This window comes from Electrophorus electricus, chromosome 8, assembly GCF_013358815.1.
Source record: "Electrophorus electricus isolate fEleEle1 chromosome 8, fEleEle1.pri, whole genome shotgun sequence".
Lineage (NCBI taxonomy): Eukaryota > Metazoa > Chordata > Actinopteri > Gymnotiformes > Gymnotidae > Electrophorus > Electrophorus electricus.
The window spans coordinates 13,451,983-13,473,481 of record NC_049542.1 but is presented as its reverse complement, the minus strand read 5'-3'; the positions used below and the strand labels follow the sequence as shown (position 1 = coordinate 13,473,481).

Here is a 21,499-nt window from a genome sequence, read left to right as displayed (position 1 = left end):
CACATGACTTCCATAGACAACCTTCTTAAGACATTAGTAAACCCGTTAACATCTTTCACTCTTCACAGCTACATGTATTTGAGAGAGGGTTTCATAGTGACTATTCAACCTTAGCCTTCCCTCAAATGTCTTGGAGCTTTCTTGATATTTCAGTGATTAACATCATGCTTTAAATCTGCTGGTGTGTTGAAAAATAGCAGCTTTTTTTTGTACATTTCATAATATAAATGCAGTGTGCCTTAAAGGTGTGCTACTTGATCAAGAAGTTCTGTTTTGGCTGTGTGTCCATGTGCAGCCCTGGGTACAGCATGCCAGGTGAGTTAGGCAGAGAGCAAGGGAGAGGGGTCTGGTGCTGTAAGAGCTGCTACCTCTGTTATGCAGAGAGGGGAGGGGGCTCGCTAACCATATCGCTGGGCAGGAAAGCAAATGCGCAGAACAACATTGACTTCTCTGCGTGAGAGCCCGTCTCTAGTCTGCTCTGGCAGCATAGAAGACAAGTGGAGTAGCAGTAGTGAGGGAAGGACACAGCTTTGGAAGCAGCTGCTGGGACTGGCCTGCAGAGCAAGTAGGGTATGTTTATGGCTTTATTGGTTTGGGTCATGTTTCACTTCATCAGTCAAAAGAACATTCATAACTGTAAGGTTTCATTCAAGGCTTAGCTTTAGTGTCCCGTTCCTCAACTGCTGCCCACACTTGGTTACCTGGATTTTTGATTATCTTAAATTCTTCTAATCATAACTTTCAGGTTCTTTAAGTATTTTCAATACACAGACAACCCCTAGACTTCCTGTTTTAACAGCATCTTATGATCACCTGCTTTCTTTGCAGACTTTCAATCCATAGTCATTTTTTGCATGTTTAATTTTTTACGAGTGCAGGAAGGATACTCTTGTTTTTACCTCTTTAGACTATAGGTGTTTTTATGAGTGCAAAGGGGATACTGGGTTTTTTTAAGTGCTGAGACATTGTTTTTGCCTATTTAGGCTATAGATGGTGTGTGTGTGTGTGTGTAAGTAAAAGATAGAGGGAGTGAGTGCAGGAGTAAGTTACTCTGGTTTTCTCTATGCGAACAAGGCATCTTGCTTATAAGACAACATTAAATCTGATGGTGTAAGAATATTTCTTTCCTGACTCCACAAGAGAAAATTGCTGTTTGTTAGTACTTGTTTTTTTTAACACAAAATACAGCTTCCTTTTATGCAAATTAGATGTTTGCTACCTGATTGTTATCTGTAGTTAGTATTTCTGAGATCACTGTGTGCTACCTGAAGGCTACCTGTAGTTAGTATTTCTGAGGTTACTGTTTGCTAACTGGGTATACCCATAATTAGTATTTCTGAGGTCTCTGTGTGCTACTTAATTGTTACATGTAGTTAGCCTTTCTGAGGTCACTGTGTGCTACCTGAGTGTTACCTATAGTTAGTGTTTCTGACATTTTTTGTTTGTTTTTGCCTATTTAGACTGCAAATGGTGTGTGTGTGTAAAAGAGAGAGGGAGTGTATTTCTGAGGTCACTGATTGCTACCTGGCTATAACATGGTATATATCATGGCCTCCCTTTCCTCTTAGCTTCTCTTCTGTTTACAGAGATATACACTGCCTCCACTACAAGGAATCTTTGAAACCCTCCTGTACAGGATCTGCAGACAATCCTAGGACAGCATGGAATTCAAATCTGTGCAAACATGAATGCTTTATTTGCTTTCTGATTCAATCAGATTTAAGTGTAGAATTTAATATCATTCTCCAAAAAAGAATGAGGCTATTACATAACAGTTAACACAGTTATTATATATTTATTTGGTCTCATTTCGCCACCACCCTCATCCTCAGTGAGACGCTCACATGATCCTCACTTATCAACTCACTCACATTTAACTTTTTTCCTCTTATTTTTTTTTTCTTATTTGCTGTTCGTCATTCACAGTGCTAGTTAATTGGGGGGGGGGGGGGGGGGTGCATGTGAATAAAAGGAATTCATTTGAATGTGAGGGTGCATTTTGCACTGTGTACTATACATAATCCTTGTGTAGCTCTGCTGTCAGTTTACAAGTTACAGACACCAAGTAGAGCTGTTCCAGTGGCCTTTTCACTCTCTGTACATGTTGCTTATTCCAAAATTAGACCAGTGCTCATTCAGTTTCTGCACAAGTGGTTCTAGTTATCTCAGAAACAACCAAGCCAACTGAACTGTCTTATCTATTTCTGTGGCATTTAGAGCCAGTTTATGGTGTGACCCACAGCTTAGCAAAAAGTGCAAAGAAGAACAGCATGCTTGGATTACAGCATTAATAACATTCCACCCAGCTGGTAAGCATTCTGTAAATGCCTGTTCAATCAGACTGTAGCAGTGATTTATATTTTTGCTTTAGGTGAATGCAGAATTTTACCAGCTCCTCTTCTATTGTGGACCCTAATGTTCTGTAAATATCAAATTACATCTAATTCACAAGTGGTAATTAGCCATGTAACTAACCAGCCTTGCTTGTGACCCTGGTTCCATACAGGAGCAAGTGAAATTTGAACTTAATGCTCTTTTAATAGGTAGACATCTACACACAAGAGGCAGGGATCTTAAACAATAGGCTGGCTAGCTTTTCATCCATGTTTAGGCTATAGACAACAAAACCTGGACACATGTGAACTCATCATAAAGCCTGAAATGTGTGTGAATCCAACGTAAAGCCTGGAAACATGTATGAACCAATCGTGAAGTCTGGACACGTATGTGAACCCATCATGATTTTTTGTGAGCTTGGAAGCTTCAACTCTTTGGCTGGTAAATATGGAATCTGCTTGGGTTGTGGTGCCATTGATGAATATTTGGTATGACCCGCTGTCTTCCTGCTGTGGTAGAGGGCAGACTCTCAAGAGACGTTGTTGGGAAAGCCTTCCAGTTTACCGATTATTTGAGTTTCTCTGATACAGGGGAGATGACTACTGAATGTGCTTCTGAAAATTGGAAAGGAAAATTAAAAAGGAAAAAACAGAAAACAATTGATTCAACATTGATTTTTTTTTAGGCAGTGTAATGAAAGGGCAGTGTGGTGTGTATATTTGGACAACTGTCATGACCTCAGGGTCTAGCTGTAAGTAAAAGGTCGTACAAAAAAAAACAACACAAAAGATACCAGTGCCAGCACAACCATCAGACCAAGACACCATAATCAGACATAAGATGACAATAGTCTTTTATTTCTTTCTGTGGTATAAGATATAGCACAACCAAAACTGACTATTGTAATCTAATGTAGGAAATAAAACAAAGTTATCTGGGGTTAAAACAAAAATGCAACAGATTAGACCCACTCCCTAGATCAAAAACAAAACCAACATAAACCAAAGAAATTAACTTACCTACTGCCCCTGCAGTGTCCAATCAGACACCACCACACATCATTCCTCCAATCAAATGACACCACACATTACTAATGAACAAAGAAACAAAGAACATTACCCACACACACACACAGTTAGAGCAAAGCAACATAATTTTGTTGATCTTCATCTTTAAGTAATACTATTGGTTTTACATTCACACACATGGGTTGTCCCAGTAATGGTCACCATGTCAATCAGACATAGGTCATGTCAGGTCTTGTCATGCCAGGTCTAGGTCATGTCAGCAGTAAAGAAGCAGTCATATTCCTGCACATCTTAATGCTTTCTGAGTCATTTTATGTTCATTTAAGCACACTTAAAATGTCCTACTTTTTATGCCCCACTTTGGCAAACACTGATTTTTACAAATTGTTCTGCAGCATATAACCAAACTGACATTTCTGGTTCACAGTTCTCTGATACTGGTGAGACTTCACTGCTGTAATAAATTTACCAAAAATACAGCCATGTGCTGGGTGATCTAAACATACCTGCTGAGCAGAAACCGTGTTCTTGGTACACAAGCCACAGTCAAGGTACATGCCAAACAGTGCTCATAATCGCACTGCTGCAAGTTGTGCATAATGTTAGCAATAGTTGTCTTTCTGTGAAGAGCTGTTAAAATGCAGTCTCTTATCACTGGTTTGTGGAGGATTTAGGGTTTTTTTTGTTTGTTTGTTTTGATTTTGTTTTTGCCTTGCATCTGTATGAGTACCTCCAACACACACATCAATCCTCTGAGGATTTGTTGTCACAGACGGCGCTGCAGGCTTCCTGTCCAGACTGTCAATGGAAGGTGCAGAACTGACTGACAGAGGGTGTCTCAGTAACTCTGCAGTAGCACATTTAAACACAAGGATTCTGCCATTAAAGTATGGGTTTTAGGGCCTACAAATCAATACTCTGCCTTCTTTGAGCTGTGAACATGGATAATTTGATCCTCTGAAAAATGTTGTTTCTTGATATGCTTTTGTATACATTTATATAAATGTATAAAATAACTGTTTCGATTCTTGATACTTTCTGTAGGTGGCAACATGTTTTGCATCCAGTGGCACATAACTACAACATTTTAAATTTGTAAACTATATTGCCATTATGGAGACACATGTCTGTCCATCAACTCTTTTGCTTAATGAGCAATGCTAGATGAAGCAAGCAAAGAAGATTACGCAACCTCTCTCTCACAAAGTGGCCTGTGATGTGTGCACATATCTAGTACTATGTGTAGTGTGCACCATGCCGGGGCTCATTTGGCTTTTAGGAATATCTGGCCTGTGCCTTACCTGGACAAGTGTGTGAATGCAACAACAGTGGATCCAGCAGTCACCACCTTGGATCTGCAACATGGCTACTGGCAGAAGAAAGCACACGAAAAGAGCTTCCCTCATCAAGCATTCATCACTCAGTTTAGTCTGGTGAAAACACAGCAGGATGCCGTTACGTCCCAAATGTTTCATGGGAAGATGGCAGCGACAGCGGCTCTTTGTCTATGTCAACTAAAGCCTCAAGTTCAAAGGTGGGCTATGTCAGGGTGACTGGAAGTCAAGGCTTTCGTTGTCCATGGGCTTTGCTGTGTAGGAAGTGTACCAGACTTTTCCATGCCTGTTGAATCAGGCATCTGTTTATCCACACAGACACAGCTGTGTGTTAATCACCACCCTTCCTTGACTGGGAAGAGGTCTGCTTTAATGGGAACTAGAGCAAAGAAAAACAATAACAAGATCTTAACATTACATTGCTGCCTGACTGGTTTGCTTTAGTGGCATAGTGATCAATAATCATGCCTCAGAGATCTTTTAAATGCCCCTTTTGGTCATGCCTGCTATAGGATGTAAGACCTGTTCAGACTAATGCAGCCAGTTAACTCTGCGCATCTGCTGGGTTGTGTTAGGACAACACACACGGTGCTGCTGTCACCTTGCATTAGCCTTATATTTTCCAGTCTCACACTAGCGATGTAACAGTCCGTAGAATTAGTCACACACTGATTGACCAACCTTATGCACAGTTCCACGCTATAATTGGATCTTGCCTCACAGATCAAATATGATTTCCTGTGTTTCAGTTATCTAATTGCTACTGCTGGTAAGAAAAGAGGGTGTGTGTGTGTGTATGTATGTGTATGTGTGTGTGTGTGTGTGTGTGTGTGTGTGTGTGTGTGTGTGTGTGTGTGTATGAGAGAGAGAGAGAGAGAGAGAGAGAGAGAGAGAGAGAGAGAGAGAGAGAGAGAGAGAGAGAGAATGGAGGGAGTTGCAGGTGAAGTGTGAGGCTCGTGTATGTTTGCATTGGGAGCAGAGGTAAGATTAAATTCCAGAAAATCTGTTTTGCAATAAGTGTGTGTGTGTGTGTGTGTGTGCGTGTGTGTGTGTGTGTGTGTGTGTGTGTGTGTGTGTGTGTGTGTGTGTGTGTGTGTGTGTGTGTGTGTGTGTGTGTGTGTGTGTGAGAATGTGAGAGAGAGTGAGAGTGTGTCATCTGGGTGTGCTCATGCCCGTCTGTTCTGAATATGTTCTGTTTATGTCCAGTTTAAATTTCAATGTCAATCAAGCTTACTTAGTATGACAATTAGTAACTGTATTGCCAAGACACGGGTAAATCAATGCATCAATGAATAAATGAATACCATATCAGTAAATGAATGTCACCCCTGTGTGTAACTGTGTGTCTGTTCAGGTGTACAGAAATGGGATGTCAGCTGCCTAAACCACGTGGTTCAGATGAAGCTCCAGGGAAGATCTACTCCACACTCAGAAAAGGGCAGGTGGAGACCCGCACTGGAGTGGCCTACACTTACCACTTTCTGGATTTCCTGTTGGGAAAAGAAGGTATAAGCAGACCTGTTTCACCCAATAATGTGTGAGAGTCAACTGGGTTGAGTGTCTCTGTTTGGTCGTGTTATTTAAGTGTTTCTTTGGTTTTCTGGTGTCATGGCAACTTCTGTGAAATATGATGAGCCAGTAATACACCATGGAAGATGTCATGGCAATTTCATGGCAGTGATGTGAAATGGGGGAAATGGTCTTTCATGGTTTAATAAGTTATTAGAACAAGCATTCCAAGCCAAATATATAAGTACCAATATTTTGTGATTCTGTGACCTTTTGATAAGGAAAACAAGCATCAATCTAGCAGTTTGCTGCTGCAACTAGAATTCATTTGCACCTGCACAAACAAACGCTGCATTTTAAGCACCACTTATGCATACAGTGTATATTCCCTTGCTGCCAAAAGCACCTTTTGGATGGAACTTCCAGAATTGCAGACTATGAGCTGTCAAAGGAAAAGGCAGGATTAGTGTCTCTGTGAAGAGAAGAAACAGAGACATGGTAGATTCATGCATGTTCCGTCTGTGCTTATGATTCTAAATATATTAACACGGATTTTTTTGATTTTTTTTTTTTTTTGCGGGAGAATCGGACCTTGAAAGAGTCAACAATGGCTCATAACCAAATTCAAAGAAAAAGATTTTTCAAAATGAGAAAGCGCAAACAAGGAAAGTGAAGGTGGGTGTGTGTGCGCGCGTGTGCCTGCAAACATGGGTATATATGTGTCAATCTCAGTAGTTATTTTTAGTAACTGCAATATGCATGGTGCTCCACATACACACACCATAGCATGTGCTGTTTTAAGTCCTTATCAGTAGTCAGACAGGCAGGTTGTTTATGTGTAACATTCACAGATGCCTCTAAAGCTTGATTGCTGTGTGTAAGTGCTTAAATGTTTGTTTTGAGTTGTTTGTGCATTAATAGTGGTATGTAAGAAAGTGAAAGAAAAACACAGAGAAAGACAGAATAAAGATCCAGAGAATGCAATAAGGATGAGAGGAAAAAACCTCCAATCGTCCTTAGAGGATTATGTGATCCCAGAGATATGGATGGTTCATTCCTGAGCAATAGGATTTGTATGTGTGTGCGTGTGTGTGTTTGAGAGTCAGGGAGGGAGAATATCACGTGTCATCAAACTGACATTGAGCTGGATTCATGGTCAAAAAATCACTATAAATTTGACTCTATCAATAATATAATTCCACTCACTGCCATATTATTACTCACTAATGAAATATAGATTAAGTGGTTGCCTACTAACACACCACAAATATACAGGCATAAAAAGCCAAAATCTCCCATTTGCGAATCATAAATACACACTTAAATATTAATGTCCCATCAATATTTAGAGGATGAAAGTTCCAGTGTTTGTGAGGTCAAATATTGGCAACGGATCTTGTCAATTGGTTTGTTCTTGTGTTCTTAGCTAAAGGTAGCAAGTTCATAGTAGATATTTGGTCAGGCAAAGCTATAATGACAGGCATAAAATAATAGTTCCCTGTTTTTTTAAATGCTGTCTCTTAAAACCTTATGACATTTTATATCGTAACTAGTGTAAATTGTTTAATGTATGCTCTTTTCTGTATGTTAACTTTATGCTATTCTCTATAATAGCAGGGTTTCTTATAAATTGTGTTGGATATTAAGGCAAAAATGACTGTAGGTTTTACACACTGTGCAAGACTTTATAGAGTTGCCATTTTAGCTCTTAACAACCCATATTGCATTACACTCGCTGTGTTGTACTGACAACTCCAGTCTCAAATAGGAAACATATGTAAGATAGCGAAATAGAATGTAGAGGTGCAGTTTCACTCTTCCACATTTTTTCTGACATTTTTGCCTCCCTGGGTGAGGTGTCACTTTGTCATGTGTGGTGGGCAACAATGCTGCCTCTCCTGTGGGGGGGATTCACTCCCCCATCCAGGCCTGTGTGCCACACCATACCTTCTATAAGAATCCTTGGGCAAGACTCCTAACATGCCATTCACAAACCTCTGAAACATGACTGAAATTATAAGTTGCTCTGGAAGAAAGCATCTGCCAGATTCATAAAAGTAAGTGTTGAGCCAAAGAAGAGGTGGCACAGTAGAGGCATGTTTTAATATAGAACTTGGATAAACTAATTTATTTGTTTCAATTAATTTAAAAATATTGTATACATGCTGTAAAAAGTAATCTACCAGGCTTTTGGCTGGTAGGGTAACTTTTACATATGCCCCTAAGGCATTTCACTGCGAGTTATACTGACTATGTATGACTATGTACTATTATATGACTATGTATGTGACAAATAAACCAAACTTGAACTTATATCCCTTAATTAAGATTGTAGGAACTATATTGACTTGGGTTTCAAATATGTGTAATGATGTAATTCATACACTTGGGGCAATGTTGAGCACAGGTGTATATAATATTAAGGTACTGTATAAATATAAGTGAGCACCAAGGGTACCAGATAAGGGATGGCTCTCATACGTTTTATTCATCTTCGTTTCATTTCATTGCCTCCTTTCTTCATTTCTTTACTCCTCCCTCTGAGAAAACAAGGAAGTGATGTCATTGGCATGACAATGAAATGGGATTTTATACTTTCAAATGATGTTACCCAGAGGTACAAATACAGTGAGAAAAGACTGGACTCAGTATTGAAACTTGGTGGATGCTTAGGCAGTAGTGACAACACATGAAAAATAATTGCCGATATTAGCTGAAAAGTTTATCCTATACAAATAAGAACCAATCTGGAATCATTCTCTGCAGGCAGGTTTACCTCCACAAGTGCAGACAACCCATAACCCATGACAGTCCCAGGGAAGATCACATGACAAAAGAAAAAGAAAGTGGTCATAATAGTTATTGTTAGCAGCATCAAAGCAGCACTGAAGTTAAACAGGATACGGACACCGCAGTTACCAGAATCAAAACTGAGCTTTTAAAAAAAAATTAAAAAAATAAAATAAAAAATAAAACAGGCTGAACTAAATGCACTTTGAAGGAACCAGGGATGTAGCCTTAAGTTATGCAGCTATTTCTAGTAGATAAAATTATAGATCGTGTTATATCAAGTTTTAGAAGACAGCCAGGCATTGCATGGAGATACTGTGGGCTTCAAACGAGCTATATAGTTGTTTAAAAAGGAGAAGGAAACAGACTTGAAACTGATTAAAAATTGCAGTACACTCCCTGATGGATAAAAGGCTATGAGTGGAGGGTATCATTTTTCAAGGGCACATTTGGGCTACAGTGCACTTGTGGACTTATAACAGCGTTGTCTACTTTGGCTATAGCTGTGGCTCCTTGGAAGACAGTGTGAAGATAGTGTAAAGGATCACTGCAGTGAACTCGTATATGGAGGATTTTATGGAGGATATTATGGAGGTGGTGCAGAGGGTCACTGCACCCTTACAACTTCACATTATGGATTTGGAATGTTACTGTTACAATCTTTTCATTTGCATCACTGGGAGTGAATTTTCACTCATTTTTATCAGGGGGAGCAGTAATTGTGGAGGAGACTGTATATCTATTTTAGAATCTACCTTAATCACCAAAAATCAGCGGTGTGCCTTGTGGCAAAACCCCTGGCCACATATGTGACTGTTGATTGCAATGTTTTTAGTTTCTTGTTCATTTGGATTGCCGGTGAAAGTGTCATGTGCGTGAGTATGAGATGCATTTGTCTATTTGGCAGGATAGACTGAAAATGAAACGGTTCACACCTCTCACACTACACCCCCCCCCCTCTCCCCGCTCATTGTTCTTTCTCTCCCTCTTCTCTCTCCCTTCACTCTTGCTTCTCCCCCCTCTCTCTGCCTTCTGCCTTGTGGAAATGCATTAGTTGTGATTTTCTCCGGAGAGTCATACAGCTGAAAATGGATTCTCTAGGGTCTGAAAATTCTCATTGGACTCATTAGTTGATTAACCTCACATGTACTTTGCTGATCTACTGATTGCTCATGTTTAGCAATAATAGCTATGCTAACTAACTTGAGGTCACTAATGCAGTAGGTGAAAGGAACCAGTACTCTTTATTTCTCTCCGTTTCCCACATTCTCACTTCTTGCTCCACAGAGGGTTACCATGGTGATTAGTCTTGCCATGTATGTATGACCTTAAAGGGGAACCGGACACATCATTTACTTAAGTGTTTATGTGTCAAGATATCAGTTTGGGTTTAAGACTGCAATGGAGGCTTTATGTATGGTTTAGTCTTGCTAGAGGTAAATATGATTTGACCTGCTTTTACTAGATTCCTCATTAGGAGTGAGTCATAAGCCCTTAGGAATGTGTTTGTTACACACCACATACCCACAAAATAAGGTGAATTTTAATGTTAATGGCATCTCATTCTAAACATGAAAAAGATTACTGTGAAATAGTAATGGTCTATCAAGGGGCTATGACATTAAAAAATATTGTTGCATGCTTATTTAAATCTGACTGCACATAGCATCAAATTTAACCAAAGTTACATGTATTAAAAGGAGCTGTGTGATTTTTAATTCTTTGGTAGCTCGGTATCCAAATTGCTCTTAAACTGGGAGCACACAGTCACAAAGATGGGATTCAGAAATGTCTCTTTAAACCCCTCACCCATTCCATTAAAACCACTGTGTCAATGAATAAATAATTTGAATCAAATACATTCATCTCTCTCTGTCTCTCTCTCTCTGTCTCTGTTGGTCAGAGGTGGCGGTGTCGTCACTGCTCTGTCTGTCCTCAGTGCGAGAGTTACCTGTACAGGTGTGTGAGTTCTATCAGCAGGGCTTCATGTTGGCTGCTGTGCACCCTTTCGTGCACTCTTCTGGCCCTGCTGGGGCAAACCTGCAGAGGCAGTTACATCGGGCAGTCCTCATCAGGGAAGCACACAGGTACTCACACTCACACTCACTCACACACACACACAGCTAAGCTGCAGAGGGAGTTACACCAGGTGGTCCTCATCAGGGTGGTGCACAGGCACACACACGCACACATGTATGAATGCACACAGTGCTTAGACATTCACATGCAAGCTATTGTTTGTATATTCATGTATAGTTTTATACACTGTGAATTTAAATACTGACAAGGCATTATTTGTGTGTAGTTTTGTATGTTTTATTTATACATTGATAGTCATTAAAGTTCTCTCTGTCTTTGTCTGCCCATTTCTTAGGTGTTCGGAGAATGGCCTACTAAAATGTGTGAGACCTCGATTGGAAACAGATGTCTGTTTCTCTGGTTTGCAGGTTCCTGAGCCGGAAGCAATTCAAAGCTATGTGAAAAAGGTCATTCCTTCCACATGCCAGTCAATTTCTGTGATTTTTTTTTTTTTTTTTTTGGACTCACTAATCTTTCTCAGTTCAGAAAAAAATAGTTCACTATGTTTTGAATACAGTTGAGATTAATACAGATTAAATAATGAACAAAAAGGAACTAGCAAAGGTGTCATCAGTGTGTGACTGTCATTATTCGCTGACCTTTGGTAATAACATTTATACAGAGATAAGCTATGTTTGTCTATGCATGTAAGGAAGTGTAAACTATGTGACATTTACTAGTGATTAAGGTAGGGGTGTGTGTGTGTGTGCGTGCGCACAAGAGCAAAAGTGCTTCTTAGTTAATGAGTGTGGTGAATGTATATCAGAATACTGTGGTAATTAATTGGCAACACTGTAGCCATAGCTCAGCAGTAAACCGCTGTGACCCCCAGGAATCTAAATCTTTTGTACATCTCACACATGCTCACCAGAAACATTAATTCACGACTCGTTAATGGAAACCATGTAATATGTTGTCAAGATAACTGAATGTTCTGTCACTGGCTCCGGGGTCGCAGGTGCAGGACCTGGCTGACTCGGGTGTCCTGTTCACGGGCTTCCTGCAGCAGCCTGGTACAGGGGTCAGTTTCCTGGGGCACTGGGACCCTGAGCACTCAAGTCCCTCACCCATAAACCAACACACCGTCCATCATGCCCTCAGCCACTGCAGCAACTGCCCAGGTCAGGGCCGACATCTCAACCACCACAGGAACAAGGACCATAGACAAGACTGTCCCAGTTCAATGACAGAACTCCAAAATAAAGATTATCAAAAGTGTGATCAAGTAAGATGCCGAAACCACCACAAGCTTGTTACTGCTAAGTGTGGAAGTTCAGACCATTGGGGGCGTGAAGCTGTTGAATGGCAGACAGAGGTTTCTGTGCACAAAGACATAACAGATGAGTACAGATCTTGCTCATTAGAACATCTGGCTGAAGAAAGGTGTTCCATTCAGACCTACAGTGAAAGCCTAAGACCAAAGTACCCTGAACATGTGATGAGTCCTGACACACCTGGAGAGGGTCCTGAAACCACATACTTCCTCAACCGTGAGCTGACATTAACATAACAATATCCCAAAGTTCCAGTTTGTAATTTATATCTTCCATCTGTAATTGGAAGTCTCTCTGTGTTCTGTAGGCATGCAGGTGTTTGCCCTATATAACCATGCTGTGGTGCTCTCTGGGTCACCAAGATTCTACTCTCTGAGAATTCCACTGCAGGTGCACAAAGAGGCAGGGATCATCACTACAGTCGATGCCCACTGGCTAGATCACATGACCCAACACTTCAGAAGTGGTGCCCAACTGATCGATGGCTACTTTCACCTTGGGGATGACACTGGTATGATAGCTGTCAATGCAGCACATTAAAGCAATACTGCTCTCTCCTAGTATGTGCTCATTTTCCCTTTCTGTCTCTTCACAGGGTCCTCATCCACCATGGAGAGTGTATTCATATTCCAGAGAGCCTCCAATGATATTATGACGACGACAACATATGACGCCATTGTTGTTGAGCAGTGGACCATTATTGATGTAAGTCATTTCACTTCTTTTCAGCATGAGCCAATACTAACCCTGATCCTCACACCTCACACCAACCCTAACTCTAACCCTTCACCCCTAACCCTGACCCTCATGATTCATCCTAACCCTAACCCCTCACCCCCATCCCTGACCCTAACCCTTCTCCCCTAACTCTGACCCTCACAATTCACCCTAACCTTAACCCCTTACTCCTAACCCTAACCCCTTTACCCCTAACCCTGACACTCACAGGTCATATGTAATCCTAACCCTTACCCTAATGACCCTGCACTACGTTTGGGCTGGTCTTGGATTTGTTGAATAAGCCACACAAGTCTAGTTAATACTACTTTCAATACTTAAGTATGTTCAGAAATAAATTATTTCACACTTTGACTCAAGTAAAAATGTAAATGAAGTGATTCAACATTTAAGTACTAATTTACAAAGGGTATCTCTACTTTCTTTGAAGTTCATGATTTTTGAATTGTGTAATTTTGCAATATATGGAGTAATGAGAAGGGACTATTTCCAGCAGCGTGTAAGTTCCACCATCTGCATTCGTGGAACATTCCTGTCCAGGTAGAAGAGGTGCCCAGCTAGAGGATCAGTACTGTTTTCCCTTACACATCCTAACAAGTAAAACTAATGTGACCTAAGAGAGCTGAAGATCACCGGTCTTTTTCTCAACACACGCAAAACTAAGTACGTTTTGTTTTCCCCTGCAGGGTGTTGCAGTGAAGACAGACTACATCCCCCTGCTCCAGACTCTTGCTCTGTATGGTTGGAGGTTAATGTGTGTGCTGCCCACGCCTATCGTCAAAATGAACAGGTATTCATCAACTTAATATTGATCCTTTTGAAATATTTAAAATCTGTTCAGTATTAACATGCACTGTATGGTTTTTCTGCCTTAGCGATGGCAGTTTGGCCACAAAGCAGATCCTCTTCCTCCAGAGACCTGTGCTGTCCCGCAAGAGGAGAGACTTCACAGTATGTGCCCACACCCGCACCCATCCACCCGATGATCCATCCACTCACACCCACCCAATGACTCAACCACAACTGCACACACCTAAACCTCACCCAACCAAAAAGAAAAACAGCGTTTTCTTTCTGTCAACTCAGATTGTCCAGTCTGTTATTCTACCAGAGCTGCTGTTTAACACTACACCTACACTAACAGTATTTGGCAGACAGTCTTGTCCAGTGTGATTTACAGAAGTGATTTGTTGATTTGTTGTAGGAAGTGATTTGTTGTAGGAAGAACAGTGTAAGAAATCCTCATGGTAGTCCCTAAGATTAGGGAGACCATTAAGATAATACACATTTATATTAAGATACACATTTCAATTTAAGTTATAAAGAGATGCTTGTAAAAAGATGTTTGATCTGAGATGAACTATTTAAACATTACTTCACTGATCCTGAGTTTGATCTGGAGTTTCCACCATTTCCACCTTGTCATCTATCCATCCATCCATCTTCCTTATCTATCTGTGTTACAATATGAAAGTATAATAAGTGGTGTGCTGCACTATGTACAGCAGGTTAAAATATGATCTGATGCCATTGCCTTATGTTTAAGATAGTAGACAAATTACACATTTTATTTATGTGTACAGAAATAAGATGAAATTAGTCAAAACTGTCCAGGATAAAAGTGTACAATGGAAATACTGGTGGCAGGTTTGAGAGGCTTCAGAGAAGATGACCGTTTAATGCTCAGAGGGTTTGGGTTTGGAATCATTTTAGGGTTAGAGTTGGGGTTAGGTTTTGGATTGGGATTAAGGTTGGGGTTAATGCTGATAGTGCTTGCACATGTTTTTCAGAGACTCCACCTCAAAGGTTGCCACAAGAGGAGCTTAAATAGTAAAAAAACAGTTGGGAAGGAAACACTGAATGTTGAGTCTTCAGCAGTGATTACGGAGAAGGAGAGAGCGAAAATGCCAAAGGAACGAGAGAGCAGGAGGACCTCTGAAGGAGAGACAAGCAGTAGACTGAGCACTAGAGGCAACAGCACCCACAGGACTCCAGCGGTTGTGCAGTACAACACCACCACTCAAGAAGAGAAGGCGGCGGGCAAAAGTGCAAGCACCAATCAGGATGCAAAGGAAGGAGTCACAAGAGCCAAAGATGCAAAGTCCATTGTCAGCGAGCGGGCACTGTTCTCAGGAGTGTGCTGAGGTCATGCTGTTCTTTATCACTGCGTAGGTATGCCATGTTCTACTAGAAAGCTCTCTGTGCATAGCTAGTCTCTGTTTTAGAGGCTTTTTGTTTGTTTGTTTTTAGCATAAAACAATGTAATGTGTCCAAAAAATGGCATATTGATAATCTCATCCCCTCACATGCAAGACCAATGAAGCTACAAACAAAAGTATTAATATTCATGCTACATAACATTGAAAGGTAAACATGTCAACTTTCAGCTTTTAACATGCTGGACAACTTATTATATGCTGAGGAGAGATGCATGTTAAAACGTCCATTAGTGTACCTCTGTACCCTTCAGTTAAACAAGCCTGTATAACAGCTGTAATTTGCACAATGTTTAAAAATGTTAAAATAAATGTAGTCAAACAGTTTGTAGTTTAAAGTGAAACCCTACAAAGGTTAAAGGCATCAAATGAATGACTCATTTAAGCAAAAATAAACAAGCTGCCATCTCAGAAATGTCCAAGTTTAATTTTTATTTACAACTAGAGACTTGTAATCTACAACAGTCCTCCTCTTCGTCGCTTTAAAAAGCTGATCAATTACTACCAGGTTGAACTTACACTGAACTTACACTACAAACTAGTTAACCAACTATTTTGTGCCACAAATGACTCCCATTACAATGATCCTTTGCCATTGTGCATTGTTTCTGTTAAGTCATTTATTACTAAACTTTATATATCTCAGTCAGACTATCTTTGAACATCAGTCCTCTGAAAGATCTCTTAAAATCTAGTTAGTCTTATAAACAATTTTAGAACAATATAAAATTGTAAGCATTCACAATATGTCTACCCTGCACACAGTTACCCAGCAACCCTTTTTCTTTCAGAAGAGATGTTTCAGAGGAAACTCTCTAGGAGACTGTAGTACACAGGTAACAAAATCCTACGTGTCAATAAATTGTGCGTTTGTGGAAAAATAAAACGCTGGTCCAATTGACGCCAAAGAAGTGGTCCTGCTTTAGACCTCCAAGGTACTTTAAGGGCTTTAGCCTTCAGAAGACATGCCTACCACCACTTCTCAAAGAGAATTCTGTCCTCTGATAGGCCAAGACGTTGTAGGACAGTGCTCACATTCTCAATCATTGGTGGCGGCCCACATAAGTAACACAATGTGTGTTCAGGGTCTACACAATGCCTCAGTGACTCTTCTGATATCCTTCCGCCTGTAAGCGAAAAGATTCATTCTAGTCAATGTTCACTTAATGTATAACATAAAGTTCATGTATATTGCAGATATGTGTGACTTACTGGCTGTGCAGGGCTGCAGACTCTGCTCTATCTCAAAGTCTTGCTGGGTCACGTGGAAGACGCACGAAAATTTATCTGGGAATTCTTGGCAAACCCCAATAATGTTGTTCTGAAATAAAATAACAGCAGCAATAAGTCTATAAGGTAAATTTATTAACTGTTATTTTTAAATATGACTCTCTCCCATTTTCCAAGAAAGGGAAGAACGAGTCAACGATGTGATTACATATTTGTGTTAAATAACATTAAGATAATTGAGATTAAACCCCAATGTACTAAATACATTTTTGTATGACTGTCTAGTCTATAGATCAAAAAGGTTTAATATAATTTGGAAAGGTCTATATATTTCTGTGCTTTAATGCCCCACTCAGCTCCCAGACACACCCACTTTGAACAGCAGTTCCTTTGTGTTCTTGGCACTGTAACAGAGATGCGTGCGTCCTGGAAGGTATCCTTGCGTCTCTCTGAGCAGGTCAGCAGAGTGCATGAGTATGGAGTAGAGGGGATTAATGCCGACCCCCCCTGCCACAAGCAGCAGATCCATGGTGGGATCAGAAGGGCTGGGGTCAAAATAGAAATCACCCCCTACCCTTAATGCCACGTGAGAGTCCACCGTGCACTGGAAGAGACAGAGAGAGAAGGGATCATGATTCTGTTCAGCCCCAGTCAATCCAAATGTCAGAACTGCAGGTGATATCTGAGAAAAGGCAGTTCCCCTCTGTACTGGAGCTGTTCACTCACCTCAGTGTGCACCCAGTGTGCAGGTGGGTGCTTCGTGTACTTCACAGCGAGCTCGATGACCCCATTCCTCAGCAGGAGAGCTGGGCTGGAGCATACAGAGAAGCCACCCACCTTCTCCACACCCGAAATGAAGAAGTCCACCCTGGACACAACACCCATGCTTTAACCCCGCACTCACCTGGCACTCACACACCCACCTTCAGACAGACCAACCCAACACCTCACTCAGCACTCAACACTCACACACACACACGCACCAGCTTCAGACAGGTCCAGTGCTACAGATCTGTGATCCAATCCAGACCCACACTTACAAATGCCCAGCTCCCTACATGCCCCTCACTGTGGCTTGGTGCAGGCCCACTCCATATTCAACACATTACAATTAAAACCCAGAGAAGCTTTAAATAGAACATTGCAATGAGTGTTTACAACATAAGCATTATTGTAACAACACTGTATAACATTGTAACAGCTCAATATAACAACTAAATGAACAAAAATACATAAATAAATAACTATCCCTGCCAAGGGAAAATGATTAACAAATCCAAAATGAACTGTTCCACCAGTTGCTCTTAGTTTAAGTTTACAAGCAATACCGATAAGCAATAGAAACATATGGTTACCCACCATGTACACCCACTCTCTCTCCCTGTCAGATTTATTTATTACCATCAGTAGAACAAGTCATATGGTGTGGAGGAGTTTCTCTGCATGGCTTTACATAAATCATCTTGTGACTTTCACCTCTTACACACCATCACCACTCACACACTCATGCACACACATACACATACAGCCCATCACAAAGTAAATAACCCAAGACAATTGTCTCTCTGTTTTCACTGAACAGTAAATGTGAAATTTCTTCCTATGCTGTACATCATGCTGGTGATTCATTTTGGACACAATCATTTACTGAATGCTTTCTTTTCTCTCAAGCCAGGCATAACCTTAACCCTCCTAGACCAGGTCTAACATTAACCCTCCAAAACCAGGTCTAGCCCTAAAGCTCCCAGACAAGCTCTAACCTTAACCCTGCTGAACTTGGTTTAGCCCTTACCCACCCCCCTAACAGGTCTAACTTTAACCCCCCCAGAATAGGTCTAACCCTATCCCTCCCAGACCATGTCTAGCCCCAACCTTCCTGGACCAGGTTTAGCTCTACATCTCTATAAAATAACCAGATCTCCACATGTAGACTTAGGCTGCCCTGCCCTAATGTGTTTCTTTGTTGAAGACATGAATAATAAAGTGAATGATATAGCATAACTCCACTTCTAGCCTGCAAGTGTGACAACCAGCCTACTTGGCTCCATGTCTTCAGTCTGGTAAAGGCATCCTTTTAGAACACTAGTGATTATAAATCCTCTGCTGTTACAAGTTGGAAAAACTAACCTGTCATCAATTTCTCATTTGGACTTCCAGCACCCTCTCCTGGCCATTTGATGCAACTAATCCCATATGCACAATTCTTCTTTCATATCAATTACAGAATTCGCTTCTGTTAATTGTCCATAAGTAGCCATTAGTCATTTGAGCATGTGTCTCCATTAGATCAACAAGTCACAACCTGCCACAAAATAAATCTGCCAAGAACAACAAGTAATTGTCTCTCTGTTTCCACTGAATACTGAGTGTGAAATTTCTTCCTGTGCTGTACATCATCATGCTGGCAACTCATTTTGGACACAATCAGCTATGATGAAAAGGTACATTGGAAAGTTAAATGTGTCTAGTTAACATTACAGCAATAATCACGAAATAAAGATGACTGCATGGAAGCGATGACTTGTTTCTTACCACTGGCCGGCACGGAAGCTAAAGTCAGGATGTGTAACCTCCAGCTGCAGTTTCTTCACTGTGTTGGACTCATTTGTAATGGCGCACACTCGTGCAGAGAATACAGCCTGAGAATAAGTGCCCGTACATACGCGCACACACACACACAAGCGCACACACGCAGGTCATAAAGCAGAATCGAATATTTCATTAAGAAAGTGACAGCACAGTATCATCTAGACCAGTTACACAGATCTAGGGTTAAGGTTACAGAGGATTCACTATTTTTGGCTGTTTTTCAACCTAATAACTATAACCTAATAACTATAATAACCATCTATCCCATATGTAGTGTACCACATACAATCATATTGAAATATCTCCCTGGGTTTTTTAAAAAAGAATAAAAACTTTGCTGGCTGAAAACACATTTATAATAGGCGTTCAAGGCCAGTTGTTGAAATCCACAAATAAAACATGTGGAATATGATACAATAAAACCAAATTCAAAACTACAGCAACTGTACTTGAGCAATATGTAAGAATTAGACATTAGGTTTCAAATAAACATTTACTGACTGCTCCAACCACTGCCATTTGGTTTTCTTTACAAAGTTTAACACATTTGTGGCTTGGTGGTTAGCTTGTTTGCCTCTCAGTGCTAGGCTCTTGGGTTCAACTCCCTAGGGAGAGAGGAAGAGGTCTTGGATTTGAGTCCCTGGATGGAGATTCCATGATATCCCTGTATCTCTAGGATCTGTGGTTTCCTCCCACAGTCCAATAACTCCTAAACAGGGGGCGGAGGTTTATGATAGAGAGCACACTGCATGAAAATTGGCTGCTGTGTCATTGATGTATGTGTGAATCAATTCTAAAAATGATTTCTGCCTGTAAAGTACCTTTGGCTTTGACAAAGGTGCTATATAAATGTAATAAATAAAATATCTATGGTAATCAACCATGTGGTACAATGGACTAAATATTAGTTCAGTCTCTGGGGCCCTTGACCCTCAATTGCTTGAACTGTATGCAGTCATTATTGTAAGTTGCTTTGGATAAAAGTGTCAGCTAAATCCTGTAAATGTAAACGTGTTTAGGGAGAACTATTAAAGACTTTTATCAAGCACAGGAGAGCTAAACACTGGTTAATTCCTGATAATGATCAAGAGAGCTGTCAAACAGTCGAGTTGATTCTAGATGAGACGTGTGCATCTGGAGCTCACAGCTGACAAAGTCAGTTACTGTCTCACAATCAAAGAAATATCAAAGCAGGCCTTCATGCTACTAAAGTGAAAAAGGATAGAGATATGCTTAGCCATAGCTAACAACCCATGAGTAAAAATAAAGAAGAAGAAACTAAGAAAAAAAAGAGTTCTGGGACAATGTAGACACCTCTGTGAATTTCTGATCCACATCACTGAATTGGCACTGTAACTAATTCGTGTCTGTTGACATTAGTGTTATAGTGACATTAGTGTTATCTCACAACTGTCAAATAAGAGCTTTTTAATAAGTTTTCATAGAGAATGAGGAATGTCAACATCTATAAACTTAGCTAAAGAACTAAATTAAAGAATTACCTCTTGTCTGTAAACACTAGCCGTCCTTTTAAGGTGGTCTGCTTGTCCTAAAGACATTTTTCTTTGGGGGGAAAATGACACGTTAACTGCTCAATTTCTGTGTGTGGTTTTTTTTATATTTATTTATTTAATTAATTAATTAGTACAGCCACGTTCCAGAAAACACTCACCGTGTGGCTTTAAAAGAACATATTTCACCAGATCTGGTTAGGAGTGACTTCACAGTTCCCATTAAACATCTCGTCGTTTTTGAGGGGACGCTCATGGCGCGCGGAGCTCCGGCAGTCTCAGTGTGAAGTTAGTTACTTTACAGCTACAGGAATGGTGACATCCCAGACAGTCAGCGACATCACCCATTTCCTAGCTACAGCAATAATAATGTAATAAATAATCGACATCCATTAGCTAACTAGACAAAAATAGTAAACGTGAATAAGTACAAGTTATCCAAGTAGATTAGACAGATACCCGGTGAGTAACTGTCGCGTACTGTAAAATATGTAGAGATTTTCAAAATTGTATCTAAATTCTATGGAAAGCACAGAAGACAGATAATTAACCTAGCATATCTAAGTTAGCTAAACCTAGCTAATTCTGGCTACGTGGTCTTGCCCAGCTAAGACATGTAACCTAGCTGTTTTACAAATCCAAAATATTAACTTTAAAGTGCTGAGATGTCCAAGAATAGCCCTATGTACATGCTATGTTTAAATGTTACCCACCTACGATGTCCTCCATGTCTTATACAGCGAGATATTATAAACCTTTAACCTCTGCCATGTTCTCCGGAAACACACAAATGTACCGGATGTAGTTACCGGTCACGAATTTGTGTAGGTATATTTTAGATAATCAATTCTGCGCATTGTCTGT

The 21,499-nt window shown here is 40.4% G+C and overlaps 2 protein-coding genes across 8 annotated transcripts; one reads left to right on the top strand and one right to left on the bottom strand.

Annotated features, from left to right (window-relative positions):
* The first annotated feature begins 454 nt into the window (after positions 1-454).
* On the top strand, positions 455-16,286 carry rftn1a (raftlin, lipid raft linker 1a). Of its 6 annotated transcripts, XM_035529115.1 has the most exons (12): positions 455-570; positions 4,410-4,899; positions 6,054-6,205; positions 10,902-11,085; positions 11,373-11,484; positions 12,036-12,302; positions 12,474-12,567; positions 12,659-12,862; positions 12,947-13,056; positions 13,776-13,879; positions 13,965-14,040; positions 14,880-16,286. In XM_035529115.1, exons 2-12 carry the CDS (start codon positions 4,604-4,606, stop codon positions 15,231-15,233), a joined length of 1,953 nt encoding a protein of 650 aa, XP_035385008.1. In that variant the 5' UTR covers positions 455-570; positions 4,410-4,603; the 3' UTR covers positions 15,234-16,286. The 6 variants fall into 6 exon arrangements, with proteins under 6 accessions (XP_035385008.1, XP_035385007.1, XP_035385009.1 ...); XM_035529114.1 differs by having other exon boundaries at positions 12,036-12,567; XM_035529116.1 differs by lacking the exon at positions 4,410-4,899 and having other exon boundaries at positions 455-565; positions 12,036-12,567.
* On the bottom strand, positions 15,723-21,423 carry oxnad1 (oxidoreductase NAD-binding domain containing 1). Of its 2 annotated transcripts, none has more exons than XM_027030105.2 (8): positions 21,349-21,423; positions 20,797-20,990; positions 20,627-20,687; positions 19,068-19,174; positions 17,262-17,403; positions 16,909-17,139; positions 16,518-16,626; positions 15,723-16,432 (listed from the first exon to the last, which is right to left on the bottom strand). In XM_027030105.2, exons 2-8 carry the CDS (start codon positions 20,889-20,891, stop codon positions 16,275-16,277), a joined length of 903 nt encoding a protein of 300 aa, XP_026885906.2. In that variant the 5' UTR covers positions 20,892-20,990; positions 21,349-21,423; the 3' UTR covers positions 15,723-16,274. The 2 variants fall into 2 exon arrangements, with proteins under 2 accessions (XP_026885906.2, XP_026885907.2); XM_027030106.2 differs by having other exon boundaries at positions 20,797-20,939; positions 21,349-21,421.
* Positions 21,424-21,499: the final 76 nt, after the last annotated feature.

Bases quoted from the DNA above. Each gene is read 5' to 3' on its own strand.
- rftn1a (XM_035529114.1), top strand. From the start codon at position 4,604: ATGTGTAGTGTGCACCATGCCGGGGCTCATTTGGCTTTTAGGAATATC. The intron at 13,057-13,775 runs GTAAGTCATTTC...TTTCCCCTGCAG, and splicing joins AGCAGTGGACCATTATTGAT to GGTGTTGCAGTGAAGACAGA. The intron at 13,880-13,964 runs GTATTCATCAAC...TTTCTGCCTTAG, and splicing joins CCTATCGTCAAAATGAACAG to CGATGGCAGTTTGGCCACAA.
- oxnad1 (XM_027030105.2), bottom strand. From the start codon at position 20,891: ATGAGCGTCCCCTCAAAAACGACGAGATGTTTAATGGGAACTGTGAAG. The intron at 17,140-17,261 runs GTGAGTGAACAG...TGTCTCTTCCAG, and splicing joins CACACTGGGTGCACACTGAG to TGCACGGTGGACTCTCACGT. The intron at 16,433-16,517 runs GTAAGTCACACA...TTTCGCTTACAG, and splicing joins TCTGCAGCCCTGCACAGCCA to GCGGAAGGATATCAGAAGAG.